We start from the raw sequence: 17,982 nt of genomic DNA, 5'->3' as shown, positions 1-17,982 counted from the left end.
GGTTTTGGAAGACATCAGCTATATCATGATGGGTGAGTGTTTCTATATACTGACAGCCTGTCATATTACTCTATTATGGGATTGTATTTTCATATGTATTCTTTTTTTTTTTTTTGCCTACACAGTTCAGCTGGCCCCAAGTAAGGTGACGACCCCTCAATCCCCAGTGAGTGCAGACCCTTCCCTGTCCTCTGGTGAGTTGTACGCCCCCTGCTGGATATAGAGAAATGGTCACACTGTGACTGACGGACGCTATAGCACTTGGCTGCAGCCCCACCGGCCCACCAGGGGCCAATATTTACCTGCGAGCTTATAAGTGAAGGTCCTTATGGAATAAAGAATAGCCGTTCTGTTGCAGGTCTGCCTCCTCCTCCTCGGGACACCCTGGAGGCGCTGCAGCAGAGGATGGACAGGTACCGCAGCGCAGCCGAGCAGGCAAAAGCCAAGGGAGACGAGCGCAAGGCGCGGATGCACGAGCGCATTGTGAAGGTGCAGCCGGGGTCACTGGGGAAAGTTCTGCAGCTGAAGATCTCTGCTTGCTGGCAGTGAATGGCGCCGTTCTTGTCTGCAGCCTGCACAGGCCTCGTTACACTGGATTCCCCCCGGGCTGTGATCAGTATTGGATTTGAGTTTTCCAGGCTTTTCGTCTTCACTGACAGCAAGCAGAGATCTTGAAGACAGTTGAGACATTGAACCACAAAGTGTAAGACAAACGTTCACTCCGATTTCTAATCCTAAGAAGCTCCGTCTTGTCTCTCGCCTCCCTGCAGCAATACCAAGACGCCGTGCGGAGCCACAAGGCTGGGAAACAAGTCAATCTCGCCGAGTTACCCGTGCCCCCAGGTCTGTAGGGGTCACGTGGATGAACCCCCCCCCCCTCAACCCCCATGTTTCTCTGTCCATGTACTCCTCACAATTTAGCCCCTGTCTTGTCCTCCATGCTTTACCTTACCATTTTGTTCACTGCTCTTTAGGTTTCCCACCAATCCAAGGGTCTGATGCCTTCCCCCAGGAGCAGAGTCTGGTTGGTGTGCTGGAAACGGCCATGAAGCTGGCCAATCTGCAGGATGGAGATGGTGACGACGATGATGATGACGAGGAGGAAAAGAAAGGGCCCGTCGTAGCTCCAAAGGTTATGTGATGTGCTTTAAGGGGTCTTCCACCATTACCGCTTCTAGTGCTAGCAGCGAGGACCCCCCATTATGAAACAATACATTATATAGACCCCAAATACTCATATTTTCCTTACAGCCTGTCGCCCGCCCGGGACCTGGGTCTAATCTGCCGCTGGCTGCACCCAAACCGTCTCCCCCCAAGAGTCCCAAACTCTCCGGAAAAGGTGCGTTTATAGTCCGGGACCCTGCCTAATAATCCGGCACTTATCTGATCCATCGATGCTGGATTAAAGGCATCTTACTTTTTTTTCTCTCCTTCTCCTCCGTTTTGGGTCTTGCTCCCTTCTTGCAGCTCAGCAGCAGCTTCAGTTTTTAGAAGGAAGAAAGAAGCTGCTCCTGACGGCCGCCCTCCGCTCCAAGCAGCACAAAGACATGGAGGGGGCGAAAATGTACCTGCGGCAATCCAAGGGCCTGGACCCCATGATCGAGGCCGCACGGGGAGGCCTGCCAGTAGATATCACCAAGGTAAGAAAATGGTGTGGTCAGAGATCTGACAACCGCTGCAGCACACAGGAGCTGAGTTGTCGCTGGTTTCCTCAGGTCCCTCCGGCTCCTGTAAACCAGGATGATTTCACCCTGGACCGGCAGAGTAAGGGGCAGAGCAGCGAGAAGTATGCCAAGCTGATGGAGCAGCTGAAGAAGCAGCACGAGGTAAGACCCCTGGGAGAGTCGCGAGGGCGAGTCTGGCCGCGAGCGTGGCGAGGGCATGTCTGGCCACCTTGGAGATGTTCTGACCCAGTCTTCCAGACATCCCCCTGTGGCCCCTGTTGCACGGGCCGATCACTCAGTGGATGATGCCCCCTCCCTGCAGGCACCGTTGTCAGGTAGTCGGTGCAGATTCTCTGGTTATTGATGACTTCCTTCTCTCCTCTCAGATGTCGATGTCGTATTCTCAGCAGTTCACTCATCTGGGAAACATCACGGAGACGGCAAAGTGAGTACACCCCAACTTCTCTGGATGTCTCTTCTGTATCTCCCACGTGAGCGGCTCGTGGCCCCGCACTCTGGGACGCCTGTCGCTGCCCGACTCGTGGCCCCGCACTCTGGGACGCCTGTCGCTGCCCGGCTCGTGGCCCCGCACTCTGGGACGCCTGTCGCTGCCCGGCTCGTGGCCCCGCACTCTGGGACGCCTGTCGCTGCCCGGCTCGTGGCCCCGCACTCTGGGACGCCTGTCGCTGCCCGGCTCGTGGCCCCGCACTCTGGGACGCCTGTCGCTGCCCGGCTCGTGGCCCCGCACTCTGGGACGCCTGTCGCTGCCCGGCTCGTGGCCCCGCACTCTGGGACGCCTGTCGCTGCCCGGCTCGTGGCCCCGCACTCTGGGACGCCTGTCGCTGCCCGGCTCGTGGCCCCGCACTCTGGGACGCCTGTCGCTGCCCGGCTCGTGGCCCCGCACTCTGGGACGCCTGTCGCTGCCCGGCTCGTGGCCCCTCACTCTGGGACGCCTCTCGCTGCCTGCGAGGTCCCCTCTTCCTTCACACTTTCTTACCCCCTTTTCTTCATCTTCAGATACGAGAAGCTGGCGGAGGAGTGTATGAAGTACATAGAGACGGTGAAGCAGGCACACAGCAGGGGGCTTCCAGTGCCGCACTGTCACTATGAGGAGCGGACCATCAGTGTTGTCAAGTGAGTAATTGTATGGCGAGCAGTGATATATATGTATCTAGGGGTCCGGGCCACTCCTGACTCGTGTCTGCCCCCGCAGGATATTTCCAGAACTGACCAATTCGGACCTGGTGTTGTATGTGAATAAGGCGGTGAACTTACCCACAGGTGGGTCCTGTCGTCCTCGCGTCTGTCCGCTCTTCGTCCGTCTGTGTTCTCAGCTGATCCGTGTCTTGTTACAGGGTCGTCGCCCAGTGATATGGACACTTACGTGCGCTTTGAATTTGCTTATCCCAGTCTGGTAAGAGGAGCTGATCACACAGATTCGCCGCCCCATAAAGTAATAATCCCCATCGGATACAAATATGTACTCTCATCATTACAGGAGGAAGCGCAAAGAGATAAGACCAGCGTCATCAAAGGGACCAACTCCCCAGGTTTGTTGGGGCGAGGGGCACATGGCGCTTATGTCACATGTCTGTGCCCCCCGACTCACGGGATCTTCTCTGTCTCCAGTCTATAAAGAGAAGTTCAACCTGCAGATAAATCGCAACCACCGCGGCCTGAAGAGGGCGATACAAGCAAAGGGGATCAAATTCGAAGTCATCCAGAAGGGGTAAATGAGGGGTGATAACCTGGCAGGACAGTTGGTTATACTCCGTATTAATGCCGTGCTGTATATATAGGGGGCTATTCAAGAACGACCGAACTTTGGGAACCGCACATCTCAAGTTGGAGACTTTAGAGAGCAACTGTGAGATCCGGGACATCCTGGAGGTAATTCACTTACATTGCCTACCTCCTCCTCCGCACCCCCCTGTAGGTATTACCACCTCCTCCTCCGCACCCCCCTGTAGGTATTACCACCTCCTCCTCCGCACCCCCCTGTAGGTATTACCACCTCCTCCTCCGCACCGCCCTGTAGGTTTTACCTCCTCCTCTTCCTCCTCACCGCCTTGTAGGTTTTACCTCATCACCACCTTGTAGGTATTACCACCTTCTCCTCTGCACCGCCCTGTAGGTTTTACCTCCTCCTCCTCCCCACCGCCGTGTAGGAATTACCTCTTCCTCCTCCCCACCGCGCTGTAGGTTTTACCTCCTCCTCCTCCCCACCGCCCTGTAGGTATTACCTCCTCCTCCTCCTCACCGCCCTGTAGGTATTACCTACAGGGCGGTGAGGAGGAGGAGGTAATACCTACAGGGCGGTGAGGAGGAGGAGGAAGTAATACCTACAGGGCGGTGAGGAGGAGGAGGTATTACTTCCTCCTCCACCTCACCGCCCTGTAGTTATTACCCTCCTCCTCACCGCCCTGTAGGTATTACCCTCCTCCTCACCGCCCTGTAGGTATTACCCTCCTCTTCCTCACTGCCCTGTAGGTATTACCACCTCCTCCTCCGCATCGCCCTGTAGGTTTTACCTCCTCCTCCTCCTCACCGCCCTGTAGGTTTTACCTCCTCCTCCTCACCGCCCTGTAGGTATTACCTCCTCCTCCTCACCGCCCTGTAGGTATTACCACCTCCTCCTCACCGCCCTGTATGTATTACCTCCTCCTCACCACCCTGTACGTATTACCTCCTCCTCCTCACCGCCCTGTAGGTATTACCACCTCCTCCTCCTCACCGCCCTGTAGGTATTACCCTCCTCCTCACCGCCCTGTAGGTAATACCCTCCTCCTCACCGCCCTCTAGGTATTACCCTCCTCCTCCTCACCGCCCTGTAGGTTTTACCTCCTCCTCCTCACCGCCCTGTAGGTATTACCACCTCCTCCTCCTCCTCCTCACCGCCCTGTAGGTATTACTTCCTCCTCCACCTCACCGCCCTGTAGGTATTACTTCCTCCTCCACCTCACCGCCCTGTAGTTATTACCCTCCTCCTCACCGCCCTGTAGGTATTACCCTCCTCTTCCTCACTGCCCTGTAGGTATTACCACCTCCTCCTCCGCATCGCCCTGTAGGTTTTAACTCCTCCTCCTCACCGCCCTGTAGGTAATACCCTCCTCCTCACCGCCCTGTAGGTATTACCCTCCTCCTCCTCACCGCCCTGTAGGTTTTACCTCCTCCTCCTCACCGCCCTGTAGGTTTTACCTCCTCCTCCTCACCGCCCTGTAGGTATTACCTCCTCCTCCTCCTCACCGCCCTGTAGGTATTACCTCCTCCTCCTCCTCACCGCCCTGTAGGTATTACTTCCTCCTCCACCTCACCGCCCTGTAGGTATTACTTCCTCCTCCACCTCACCGCCCTGTAGTTATTACCCTCCTCCTCACCGCCCTGTAGGTATTACCCTCCTCCTCACCGCCCTGTAGGTATTACCCTCCTCTTCCTCACTGCCCTGTAGGTATTACCACCTCCTCCTCCGCATCGCCCTGTAGGTATTACCCTCCTCCTCACCGCCCTGTAGGTATTACCTCCTCCTCCTCACCGCCCTGTAGGTATTACCTCCTCCTCCTCACCGCCCTGTAGGTATTACCACCTCCTCCTCCTCACCGCCCTGTAGGTATTACCCTCCTCCTCACCGCCCTGTAGGTAATACCCTCCTCCTCACCGCCCTGTATGTATTACCTCCTCCTCCTCCTCACCACCCTGTACGTATTACCTCCTCCTCCTCACCGCCCTGTAGGTATTACCTCCTCCTCCTCCTCACCGCCCTGTAGGTATTACCCTCCTCCTCCTCCTCACCGCCCTGTAGGTATTACCCTCCTCCTCACCGCCCTGTAGGTATTACCCTCCTCCTCACCGCCCTGTAGGTATTACCCTCCTCCTCACCGCCCTGTAGGTAATACCCTCCTCCTCACCGCCCTGTAGGTATTACCCTCCTCCTCCTCACCGCCCTGTAGGTTTTACCTCCTCCTCCTCACCGCCCTGCAGGTATTACCTCCTCCTCCTCCTCACCGCCCTGTAGGTATTACCTCCTCCTCCTCCTCACCGCCCTGTAGGTATTACCCTCCTCCTCACCGCCCTGTAGGTATTACCCTCCTCCTCACCGCCCTGTAGGTATTACCCTCCTCTTCCTCACTGCCCTGTAGGTATTACCACCTCCTCCTCCGCATCGCCCTGTAGGTTTTAATTCCTCCTCCTCACCGCCCTGTAGGTATTACCTCCTCCTCCTCACCGCCCTGTAGGTATTACCTCCTCCTCACCGCCCTGTAGGTATTACCTCCTCCTCCTCCTCACCGCCCTGTATGTATTACCTCCTCCTCCTCCTCCTCACCACCCTGTACGTATTACCTCCTCCTCCTCACCGCCCTGTAGGTATTACCCTCCTCCTCACCGCCCTGTAGGTATTACCCTCCTCCTCACCGCCCTGTAGGTAATACCCTCCTCCTCACCGCCCTGTAGGTATTACCCTCCTCCTCCTCACCGCCCTGTAGGTTTTACCTCCTCCTCCTCACCGCCCTGTAGGTTTTACCTCCTCCTCCTCACCGCCCTGTAGGTATTACCTCCTCCTCCTCACCGCCCTGTAGGTATTACCTCCTCCTCCTCACCGCCCTGTAGGTATTACCTCCTCCTCCTCACCGCCCTGTAGGTTTTACCCTCCTCCTCCTCACCGCCCTGTAGGTTTTACCTCCTCCTCCTCACCGCCCTGTAGGTTTTACCCTCCTCCTCACCGCCCTGTAGGTATTACCCTCCTCCTCACCGCCCTGTAGGTAATACCCTCCTCCTCACCGCCCTGTAGGTATTACCTCCTCCTCCTCACCGCCCTGTAGGTATTACCTCCTCCTCCTCACCGCCCTGTAGGTATTACCTCCTCCTCCTCACCGCCCTGTAGGTATTACCTCCTCCTCACCGCCCTGTAGGTATTACCTCCTCCTCCTCCTCACCGCCCTGTAGGTATTACCTCCTCCTCCTCACCACCCTGTAGGTATTACCTCCTCCTCACCGCCCTGTAGGTATTACCTCCTCCTCCTCCTCACCGCCCTGTATGTATTACCTCCTCCTCCTCACCACCCTGTACGTATTACCTCCTCCTCCTCACCGCCCTGTAGGTATTACCTCCTCCTCCTCCTCACCGCCCTGTAGGTATTACCCTCCTCCTCACCGCCCTGTAGGTATTACCCTCCTCCTCACCGCCCTGTAGGTAATACCCTCCTCCTCACCGCCCTGTAGGTAATACCCTCCTCCTCACCGCCCTGTAGGTATTACCCTCCTCCTCCTCACCGCCCTGTAGGTTTTACCTCCTCCTCCTCACCGCCCTGTAGGTTTTACCTCCTCCTCCTCACCGCCCTGTAGGTTTTACCTCCTCCTCCTCACCGCCCTGTAGGTATTACCTCCTCCTCCTCACCGCCCTGTAGGTTTTACCCTCCTCCTCACCGCCCTGTAGGTTTTACCCTCCTCCTCACCGCCCTGTAGGTATTACCCTCCTCCTCACCGCCCTGTAGGTTTTACCTCCTCCTCCTCACCGCCCTGTAGGTATTACCCTCCTCCTCACCGCCCTGTAGGTATTACCTCCTCCTCCTCACCGCCCTGTAGGTATTACCTCCTCCTCCTCACCGCCCTGTAGGTATTACCTCCTCCTCCTCACCGCCCTGTAGGTATTACCTCCTCCTCACCGCCCTGTAGGTATTACCTCCTCCTCACCGCCCTGTAGGTATTACCTCCTCCTCCTCCTCACCGCCCTGTATGTATTACCACCTCCTCCTCACCACCCTGTAGGTATTACCTCCTCCTCCTCACCGCCCTGTAGGTTTTACCTCCTCCTCCTCACCGCCCTGTAGGTATTACCTCCTCCTCCTCACCGCCCTGTAGGTATTACCTCCTCCTCCTCACCGCCCTGTAGGTATTACCTCCTCCTCCTCACCGCCCTGTAGGTTTTACCCTCCTCCTCCTCACCGCCCTGTAGGTTTTACCTCCTCCTCCTCACCGCCCTGTAGGTTTTACCCTCCTCCTCACCGCCCTGTAGGTATTACCCTCCTCCTCACCGCCCTGTAGGTAATACCCTCCTCCTCACCGCCCTGTAGGTATTACCTCCTCCTCCTCACCGCCCTGTAGGTATTACCTCCTCCTCCTCACCGCCCTGTAGGTATTACCTCCTCCTCCTCACCGCCCTGTAGGTATTACCTCCTCCTCACCGCCCTGTAGGTATTACCTCCTCCTCCTCCTCACCGCCCTGTAGGTATTACCTCCTCCTCCTCACCACCCTGTAGGTATTACCTCCTCCTCACCGCCCTGTAGGTATTACCTCCTCCTCCTCCTCACCGCCCTGTATGTATTACCTCCTCCTCCTCCTCACCACCCTGTACGTATTACCTCCTCCTCCTCACCGCCCTGTAGGTATTACCTCCTCCTCCTCCTCACCGCCCTGTAGGTATTACCCTCCTCCTCACCGCCCTGTAGGTATTACCCTCCTCCTCACCGCCCTGTAGGTAATACCCTCCTCCTCACCGCCCTGTAGGTAATACCCTCCTCCTCACCGCCCTGTAGGTATTACCCTCCTCCTCCTCACCGCCCTGTAGGTATTACCTCCTCCTCCTCACCGCCCTGTAGGTATTACCTCCTCCTCACCGCCCTGTAGGTATTACCTCCTCCTCCTCCTCACCGCCCTGTAGGTATTACCTCCTCCTCCTCACCACCCTGTAGGTATTACCTCCTCCTCACCGCCCTGTAGGTATTACCTCCTCCTCCTCCTCACCGCCCTGTATGTATTACCACCTCCTCCTCCTCCTCACCACCCTGTACGTATTACCTCCTCCTCCTCACCGCCCTGTAGGTATTACCTCCTCCTCCTCCTCACCGCCCTGTAGGTATTACCCTCCTCCTCCTCACCGCCCTGTAGGTATTACCCTCCTCCTCACCGCCCTGTAGGTATTACCCTCCTCCTCACCGCCCTGTAGGTAATACCCTCCTCCTCACCGCCCTGTAGGTAATACCCTCCTCCTCACCGCCCTGTAGGTAATACCCTCCTCCTCACCGCCCTGTAGGTATTACCCTCCTCCTCCTCACCGCCCTGTAGGTAATACCCTCCTCCTCACCGCCCTGTAGGTATTACCTCCTCCTCCTCACCGCCCTGTAGGTATTACCTCCTCCTCCTCACCGCCCTGTAGGTATTACCTCCTCCTCACCGCCCTGTAGGTATTACCTCCTCCTCCTCCTCACCGCCCTGTAGGTATTACCTCCTCCTCCTCACCACCCTGTAGGTATTACCTCCTCCTCCTCACCACCCTGTAGGTATTACCTCCTCCTCACCGCCCTGTAGGTATTACCTCCTCCTCCTCCTCACCGCCCTGTATGTATTACCTCCTCCTCCTCCTCACCACCCTGTACGTATTACCTCCTCCTCCTCACCGCCCTGTAGGTATTACCTCCTCCTCCTCCTCCTCACCGCCCTGTAGGTATTACCCTCCTCCTCACCGCCCTGTAGGTATTACCCTCCTCCTCACCGCCCTGTAGGTAATACCCTCCTCCTCACCGCCCTGTAGGTAATACCCTCCTCCTCACCGCCCTGTAGGTATTACCCTCCTCCTCCTCACCGCCCTGTAGGTTTTACCTCCTCCTCCTCACCGCCCTGTAGGTTTTACCTCCTCCTCCTCACCGCCCTGTAGGTATTACCTCCTCCTCCTCACCGCCCTGTAGGTATTACCTCCTCCTCCTCACCGCCCTGTAGGTTTTACCCTCCTCCTCACCGCCCTGTAGGTTTTACCCTCCTCCTCACCGCCCTGTAGGTATTACCCTCCTCCTCACCGCCCTGTAGGTTTTACCTCCTCCTCCTCACCGCCCTGTAGGTATTACCCTCCTCCTCACCGCCCTGTAGGTATTACCTCCTCCTCCTCACCGCCCTGTAGGTATTACCTCCTCCTCCTCACCGCCCTGTAGGTATTACCTCCTCCTCACCGCCCTGTAGGTATTACCTCCTCCTCCTCCTCACCGCCCTGTATGTATTACCTCCTCCTCCTCACCACCCTGTAGGTATTACCTCCTCCTCCTCACCGCCCTGTAGGTTTTACCTCCTCCTCCTCACCGCCCTGTAGGTTTTACCTCCTCCTCCTCACCGCCCTGTAGGTATTACCTCCTCCTCCTCACCGCCCTGTAGGTATTACCTCCTCCTCCTCACCGCCCTGTAGGTATTACCTCCTCCTCCTCACCGCCCTGTAGGTTTTACCCTCCTCCTCCTCACCGCCCTGTAGGTTTTACCTCCTCCTCCTCACCGCCCTGTAGGTTTTACCCTCCTCCTCACCGCCCTGTAGGTTTTACCCTCCTCCTCACCGCCCTGTAGGTATTACCCTCCTCCTCACCGCCCTGTAGGTAATACCCTCCTCCTCACCGCCCTGTAGGTATTACCTCCTCCTCCTCACCGCCCTGTAGGTATTACCTCCTCCTCCTCACCGCCCTGTAGGTATTACCTCCTCCTCCTCACCGCCCTGTAGGTATTACCTCCTCCTCACCGCCCTGTAGGTATTACCTCCTCCTCCTCCTCACCGCCCTGTAGGTATTACCTCCTCCTCCTCACCACCCTGTAGGTATTACCTCCTCCTCACCGCCCTGTAGGTATTACCTCCTCCTCCTCCTCACCGCCCTGTATGTATTACCTCCTCCTCCTCCTCACCACCCTGTACGTATTACCTCCTCCTCCTCACCGCCCTGTAGGTATTACCTCCTCCTCCTCCTCACCGCCCTGTAGGTATTACCCTCCTCCTCACCGCCCTGTAGGTATTACCCTCCTCCTCACCGCCCTGTAGGTAATACCCTCCTCCTCACCGCCCTGTAGGTATTACCCTCCTCCTCCTCACCGCCCTGTAGGTTTTACCTCCTCCTCCTCACCGCCCTGTAGGTATTACCTCCTCCTCCTCACCGCCCTGTAGGTATTACCTCCTCCTCCTCACCGCCCTGTAGGTTTTACCTCCTCCTCCTCACCGCCCTGTAGGTTTTACCCTCCTCCTCACCGCCCTGTAGGTTTTACCCTCCTCCTCACCGCCCTGTAGGTATTACCCTCCTCCTCACCGCCCTGTAGGTTTTACCTCCTCCTCCTCACCGCCCTGTAGGTATTACCCTCCTCCTCACCGCCCTGTAGGTATTACCTCCTCCTCCTCACCGCCCTGTAGGTATTACCTCCTCCTCCTCACCGCCCTGTAGGTATTACCTCCTCCTCACCGCCCTGTAGGTATTACCTCCTCCTCCTCCTCACCGCCCTGTAGGTATTACCTCCTCCTCCTCACCACCCTGTAGGTATTACCTCCTCCTCCTCACCGCCCTGTAGGTATTACCTCCTCCTCCTCACTGCCCTGTAGGTATTACCCTCCTCCTCACTGCCCTGTAGGTATTACCCTCCTCCTCACCGCCCTGTAGGTATTACCCTCCTCCTCACCGCCCTGTAGGTAATACCCTCCTCCTCACCGCCCTGTAGGTAATACCCTCCTCCTCACCGCCCTGTAGGTATTACCCTCCTCCTCCTCCTCACCGCCCTGTAGGTATTACCCTCCTCCTCCTCCTCACCGCCCTGTAGGTATTACCCTCCTCCTCACCCTTACCGCCCTGTAGGTATTACCACCTCTTCCTCCTCCTCCTCCTCCTCCGCCCTGTAGGTATTACCACCTCTTCCTCCTCCTCCTCCTCCTCCTCTGCCCTGTAGGTATTACCACCTCTTCCTCTTCCTCCTCCTCCTCCTCCGCCCTGTAGGTATTACCTCCTCCTCCTCCTCACCGCCCTGTAGGTATTACCTCCTCCTCCTCACCGCCCTGTAGGTATTACCTCCTCCTCCTCACCGCCCTGTAGGTATTACCTCCTCCTCCTCACTGCCCTGTAGGTATTACCCTCCTCCTCACCGCCCTGTAGGTATTACCCTCCTCCTCACCGCCCTGTAGGTATTACCCTCCTCCTCACCGCCCTGTAGGTATTACCCTCCTCCTCACCGCCCTGTAGGTATTACCCTCCTCCTCACCGCCCTGTAGGTAATACCCTCCTCCTCACCGCCCTGTAGGTAATACCCTGCTCCTCACCGCCCTGTAGGTATTACCCTCCTCCTCACCGCCCTGTAGGTATTACCCTCCTCCTCACCGCCCTGTAGGTATTACCCTCCTCCTCACCGCCCTGTAGGTATTACCCTCCTCCTCACCGCCCTGTAGGTATTACCCTCCTCCTCACCGCCCTGTAGGTAATACCCTCCTCCTCACCGCCCTGTAGGTAATACCCTGCTCCTCACCGCCCTGTAGGTAATACCCTGCTCCTCACCGCCCTGTAGGTATTACCCTCCTCCTCACCGCCCTGTAGGTATTACCCTCCTCCTCACCGCCCTGTAGGTATTACCCTCCTCCTCACCGCCCTGTAGGTATTACCCTCCTCCTCACCGCCCTGTAGGTATTACCCTCCTCCTCACCGCCCTGTAGGTATTACCCTCCTCCTCACCGCCCTGTAGGTATTACCCTCCTCCTCACCGCCCTGTAGGTATTATCCTCCTCCTCCTCCTCACCGCCCTGTAGGTATTACCCTCCTCCTCCTCCTCACCGCCCTGTAGGTATTACCCTCCTCCTCCTCCTCACCGCCCTGTAGGTATTACCCTCCTCCTCACCCTTACCGCCCTGTAGGTATTACCACCTCTTCCTCCTCCTCCTCCGCCCTGTAGGTATTACCACCTCTTCCTCCTCCTCCGCCCTGTAGGTATTACCACCTCTTCCTCCTCCTCCGCCCTGTAGGTATTACCACCTCTTCCTCCTCCGCCCTGTAGGTATTACCACCGCTTCCTTCTCCTCCTCCTCCTCCGCCCTGTAGGTATTACCCTCCTCCTCCTCACCGCCCTGTAGGTATTACCCTCCTCCTCCTCACTGCCCTGTAGGTATTACCCTCCTCCTCACCGCCCTGTAGGTATTACCCTCCTCCTCCTCCTCCTCACTGCCCTGTAGGTATTACCCTCCTCCTCACCGCTCTGTAGGTATTACCCTCCTCTTCCTCACTGCCCTGTAGGTATTACCACCTCTTCCTCCTCCTCTGCCCTGTAGGTATTACCACCTCTTCCTCCTCCTCTGCCCTGTAGGTATTACCACCTCTTCCTCCTCCTCCTCCGCCCTGTAGGTATTACCACCTCTTCCTCCTCCGCCCTGTAGGTATTACCACCTCTTCCTCCTCCTCCTCCTCCTCCTCCGCCCTGTAGGTATTACCACCTCTTCCTTCTCCTCCTCCTCCTCCGCCCTGTAGGTATTACCACCTCTTCTTCCTCCTCCTCCGCCTTGTAGGTATTACCACCTCTTCCTCCTCCTCCTCCGCCCTGTAGGTATTACCACCTCTTCCTCCTCCTCCTCCGCCCTGTAGGTATTACCACCTCTTCCTCCTCCTCCTCCTCCGCCTCCGCCCTGTAGGTATTACCACCTCTTCCTCCTCCTCCGCCTCCGCCCTGTAGGTATTACCACCTCTTCCTCCTCCTCCTCCGCCCTGTAGGTATTACCACCTCTTCCTCCTCCTCCTCCTCCGCCCTGTAGGTATTACCACCTCTTCCTCCTCCTCCTCCGCCCTGTAGGTATTACCACCTCTTCCTCCTCCTCCTCCGCCCTGTAGGTATTACCACCTCTTCCTCCTCCTCCTCCGCCCTGTAGGTATTACCACCTCTTCCTCCTCCTCCTCCGCCCTGTAGGTATTACCACCTCTTCCTCCTCCTCCTCCGCCCTGTAGGTATTACCACCTCCTCGCCACCCTGAGTAGGTGTTAGCTCCTCCATTTTGCTTTTTCCTCCTTTTCAGACCAACACCATTTTCCTTACTCTCCTCCATCATATCCCATCCCTTCTTTCCTCCAGGTGATGGAGGGCCGCAGACCCACCGGGGGTAAACTAGAGGTGTGCGTCCGAATACGCGAACCCTTCACGTCTCAGCAGCTGAGCAGCAGCACAGAGAAGTGGCTGGTGATAGAGCCCATCGCCCTTCCTCCGGTACTTACGCTCGGGTCTGACTCCCGGCCCCCCACCCTTTGGCACCCAGCCTTCCTAGCGGTAGATTGTTTGGGGGGACTCTGACACCTCTTCTTGTATTTTACAGGCTCCAGTTTCGAAACCCAAACAGCCAACTCAAATGAAATCTCCTTCCAGTGGGTGAGTGCAATGGGTACGTGATTGGCATGACTAGTGACGTGGTACCCTCTGTACCCGACCTATAAACCCCCCGTCCTTGTATTTCAGCCCCCAGACCCTCCACTGCCTGAGCGTCTTGGCGTTTGAGAAGGAGAAGCTGGAGAAGAAGGCGAGTATATCTGTGCCTCTCCCTACAGACCTCGTTCTCACCCGTATCCTCTGATCCCAACCTTGTCTTCTCCCGCAGATTGTCGCCTACAGACAGCAGCACCGCGCCCCTCCTGATGACCTCATAACGCTGCTTAATGATGTCACTCAACGCAGCCAGCAACAGGTTCTGCAGCTCCGCCAGGGAGGACCTGCCATCCGCGCCGGTGAGCACCAGGGCGGTGGGGGGCGAACCAGGATCTGCTCTCCCTGAAGGTTGTGTATCAGGCGACTGTGCACCTACAAATCCCCCATACACCTGCCGAAATCTGCGGTTATTGTATCTTTACTCTATGGGGATCCTCAGACATCGGAACCTGCACCCCCCCCCCCACAGCTTAACTACTGCTGTGAGAAGACCCCGATAAGTAACCCCAGGTTACAGGGCTCCCTACGTAGGTCACCCCCAGGACTGTAGGGGGTGCACTTGTCAGAGGCTTTTTGCATCTCTTTGTATTTCTTGCTCATTTCAGAATATGTCCGGCAGCTGGACCGCTACCTGCAGTTTTACTCCGATTCTGCTCGGCGTCTGGGTCAAGAGGGGAACAGGGTAAGTGGGCAATCGTCCTGTGCATGGACATCATGTAGATCCGTGGGGTACAGACCAGACACCAGGCCATATGGCGCCATATGGGAAAGTAGAGAATATACCGCCACGTGCAGCGCTGCAGATCGGCAACCCATCATGTCATCCCTTTCTGTTCACCTTTATAGGAAGCGGCAAAAGAGGCTTTATACAAGAGGAACCTTGTAGGCAACGAGGTGGGTACATGGCGGGCGCCGGGCAATGTGGGCCAGTGTGGAGCAAAATGATTCTTAAGACCCCGGTGCAGTAGCCACCTCTGGCTTCTCCTCTGATTAATAGGCCTGGTGCCACGTCATGTGTACGGCACAACTGTGTCCTACTAATGAGAAGAGGTTCCGGGGATGCCGGCGGGTCGCAGGGCTCTGGGACGTCGGCCACAGACTACTGACGTGGCTGATGGGCTAGGGTCCTGCCTGAATAGTGATTTTTCCTTTCTTGTCCTCAGCTGCAGAAAATGTCCAGATGAAGACTGTTGCAGATGTGAGAGACTCTCGCCCTTAGGTGGTTCTCCTCCTTCCTGGAGACTCTCTCGCCCCTTGGGAGGCTCTCCTTCCTGGAGACTCTCTCGTCCCTTGGGAGGCATTCTCACCCCAGGAGGCTCCTCCAGATGTTTACATACCCCCCTCCCCCACATACACTCCAATAGAAGTTGGGGACCAGTGCCTTATCCCTCCGAGCACACACACCATGTTGGCACGCCATCATCTCCGGTGACAATCAGACCTCTCCAGCACTTTCTTACCGCTCTGCGGCACTAGTGAGCATGCATTGTTGTGTGAGCGCGTGTCGTCACCGCCCTAGTACTGTACTGCTGCGTCTGCCTGTATCAGACCCATCCACACTACATGAGAATGGTGCGAGCGCTCATCCTCATCAGTCCGTCAGCTTTTTATGTGTAAATTATACGATACATGATCACCTAGCTGCTGCTAAGAATAGTAATAAAGGCATTATACCAATATGGCAGCCGTCATACATCATCATCGCTGCTGTGAATGTGTGACATCATTGCACCAATGTCATGTTTGTGCCCCCTCTGCCCCTATCCTAAGTCTGATATTGCATCTGAGCTCCATTTACTTTCTTTGGGCTGAGCTGCAGTACCAGACGCAGCCAATGAAGGATAGTGGCTCTATTCCTGGGGGGGGGGGGGGAATTAACTTTTTATAAAACCTCAGGGGGCTTATCACAGGTTAAAGTAGATAACACGAAGTTCTCGGTGCACGATTATCCTTTTTTTTTCTTGCTTTAGATGACCGCTGTGTCTTAGGACTGTCTAGTGTCAGTTTGCCGTCTCTACGGCCCCTAACCCCCCCTGCGTTGAGTGCAGGATGATTGGGACGGTGTGTACGGGCAACCTCAGCGGGGTGCAGAAAGGTTCAACACATCATATAGCAAATATGCGGAGCAATCGTACACGGTCAGGTCCTCACAGGATGGCCATATTGCTGCCAAACCGCTGTCCTATTCCTTTACCAGGCGGCCGACGACACCGGCACCATAACCCCCATATGGAGCAATGTATGCAAGGAGGAAGCAGTGCTCCCTAGTGCCACCTATAGGGGGCTCTCCTGTCTAGATGTTTTTATTTTTAGTGATCATTTGATCGCTTGTCCTATATACTGCAATACTCCGCTGTATACAGTGACCCTGACATTCTCCTGTGAGCCGTTTTGCCCAACTCTACAGAGTGGTAGTCGCTTCATCCAAAAACCATGCGAGCGGTGAGGGTCCCGGGGGGCTGAGCTCTCCCCAAACACCACTGATCTTCCATTTCTCAGCAGTCCCAGTCCTTCATGTCTGACAGGGTAGCCCCCCAATAGCCGGCACTAGACGTTAACTCCCCTATACCATGGCTTCTCTGGGTCAGGTGCTGTCACATCATCACTTACTAATAAACGTCTGTCTCCGGTCTCTGCCGTATCACTACCAAGCATCGTCCTATATACCGTGTCAGTGAAGACCCTGGCTGCCTCCACCACCGCCTTGTGCCCGGTACTATCGCCATGAATACTATGCATAGTGTAGTTATTGTATATGCCACGATCGACACATTAAATTCTATATATATCTAACACTGCGTGTGGTCACGTCAGCCGATAGGAGGGTTGGCGGGGGTCCTGTATGGTGCTCGTAGACCACCAGCGTATTCATCTGGAGTATTGCATGAATAACAAAACACATCCTACAGCACGCCCTACAAAAACCTGTATATTGCAGTGCCTGGATAGATCTCCCTTTTCCTATAGGTGACTCATACAGAATAATTACTGCCCCGATCGGGATCAGATCACTACACCCTTCTGAGGGTGGACGCGTCCTGGTTCCAGCTCTGCTATGTCTTATACGGCAGGTGGCATGTTCTCAACATGGCCCCATTAATGCACGAATGTTTCCTTTACCTTTTGCCGCAGCCTCCTGGCACTGGTCACTTCAGTTTATTTCATCCTCCACAGTGTTACATTTACCCCTTATTTTGGAATCATACAGTTTTTCTCCTCATCCCATATGTCACATCCATAGTTTTCAGGAATCGACGACTGGGCTGTGCCTGGTGGTGGCACGTTACTTCCAGGATCACCCATTACTGTCCCCCTGAACGTGTGTTTGGATGGCGGAGCTTCATCTGATCATGGAGCTTTCTGGCGCCTTCCACCAAGAATCTCCTGGAGGGTTTTACTTTTTGCAGGAACCTGAATATTCCAGAAGAATTGGCAAGTATGACCTATGCCGTGTAAATAATGGGGACGTGTCCTGGTCATTACTGGTAACATGAGGTGGTAGTTGCAGCCCACTCAGGTTGTACAGGTGGTCCGGCTCCTCCAGGGTGGTACATCCATATGTGCCATCACAAGAAGATTTCCATTATCTCCCAGCACAGTCTGCAGAGCACAGAGCAGACACCAGGACACGGGTCATTATGGGCCATAGAAGAGCATCAACCCAGTGGTAGGACCGTGGTCTACTCCTCTGTGCGAGGAGGGACAGGAGGAGATGGCCAGAGCCTAGAAAATAACCTACAGCTAAGGGTGTGTTGGAAAAAACTCCATGAGGGTCCGACGTCCTGTATTGGGATCTGTGGTCACAGTCCAGCACCAGGCAGCTTGATTGGCGTTTACCAGAGAAGGCCAGATTGCCAGGCCCACCATTGGTGCCCCAGTCTCTTGACAGATGAGAGCAGAGTCACTGAGCACATGACTGGCGGGAAAGAATCTGGAGACGTCGTGGTGAACGTTATTCTGCCGGTAAAATCAGCAGGACCGGTATGGTGGGGGCTCAGTTGAGGATCAGGGGAGGCAAATCCTTGGAGGGTCCCACAAACCTGCTCATGACGCCAATGCTCCCCTGACTGCTGTTAGGTCATGGGATGAAATCTGAGCCATTGTTAGACCTCGTTTGCCATGGGCTCCTCCTGGTGCAGGACAATG

General features: G+C 56.0%; 1 protein-coding gene across 1 annotated transcript in view; it reads left to right on the top strand.

Annotated features, from left to right (window-relative positions):
* Nucleotides 1-16,467, top strand: part of CC2D1A (coiled-coil and C2 domain containing 1A) — a 41,520-nt gene extending 25,053 nt beyond the window's left edge. The window contains exons 9-29 of the mRNA XM_073654353.1: nucleotides 126-194; nucleotides 359-489; nucleotides 771-843; nucleotides 975-1,132; nucleotides 1,252-1,339; nucleotides 1,468-1,640; nucleotides 1,716-1,826; nucleotides 2,051-2,109; nucleotides 2,682-2,798; nucleotides 2,878-2,945; nucleotides 3,020-3,078; nucleotides 3,163-3,214; nucleotides 3,294-3,393; nucleotides 3,464-3,554; nucleotides 13,492-13,623; nucleotides 13,730-13,782; nucleotides 13,870-13,930; nucleotides 14,009-14,135; nucleotides 14,442-14,518; nucleotides 14,683-14,730; nucleotides 15,000-16,467. Of these exons, the coding sequence (XP_073510454.1) occupies nucleotides 126-194; nucleotides 359-489; nucleotides 771-843; nucleotides 975-1,132; nucleotides 1,252-1,339; nucleotides 1,468-1,640; nucleotides 1,716-1,826; nucleotides 2,051-2,109; nucleotides 2,682-2,798; nucleotides 2,878-2,945; nucleotides 3,020-3,078; nucleotides 3,163-3,214; nucleotides 3,294-3,393; nucleotides 3,464-3,554; nucleotides 13,492-13,623; nucleotides 13,730-13,782; nucleotides 13,870-13,930; nucleotides 14,009-14,135; nucleotides 14,442-14,518; nucleotides 14,683-14,730; nucleotides 15,000-15,020 (1,868 nt within the window). The 3' untranslated portion in view covers nucleotides 15,021-16,467. The remainder of the gene's footprint in view (nucleotides 1-125; nucleotides 195-358; nucleotides 490-770; nucleotides 844-974; nucleotides 1,133-1,251; nucleotides 1,340-1,467; nucleotides 1,641-1,715; nucleotides 1,827-2,050; nucleotides 2,110-2,681; nucleotides 2,799-2,877; nucleotides 2,946-3,019; nucleotides 3,079-3,162; nucleotides 3,215-3,293; nucleotides 3,394-3,463; nucleotides 3,555-13,491; nucleotides 13,624-13,729; nucleotides 13,783-13,869; nucleotides 13,931-14,008; nucleotides 14,136-14,441; nucleotides 14,519-14,682; nucleotides 14,731-14,999) is intronic.
* Nucleotides 16,468-17,982: the final 1,515 nt, after the last annotated feature.

Source organism: Phyllobates terribilis, unplaced genomic scaffold, assembly GCF_046119375.1.
Source record: "Phyllobates terribilis strain yellow unplaced genomic scaffold, ASM4611937v1 Scaffold_11__3_contigs__length_659146591, whole genome shotgun sequence".
Lineage (NCBI taxonomy): Eukaryota > Metazoa > Chordata > Amphibia > Anura > Dendrobatidae > Phyllobates > Phyllobates terribilis.
The sequence above is the reverse complement of the archived record's forward strand: the minus strand, read 5'-3'. Positions and strand labels throughout refer to the sequence as shown.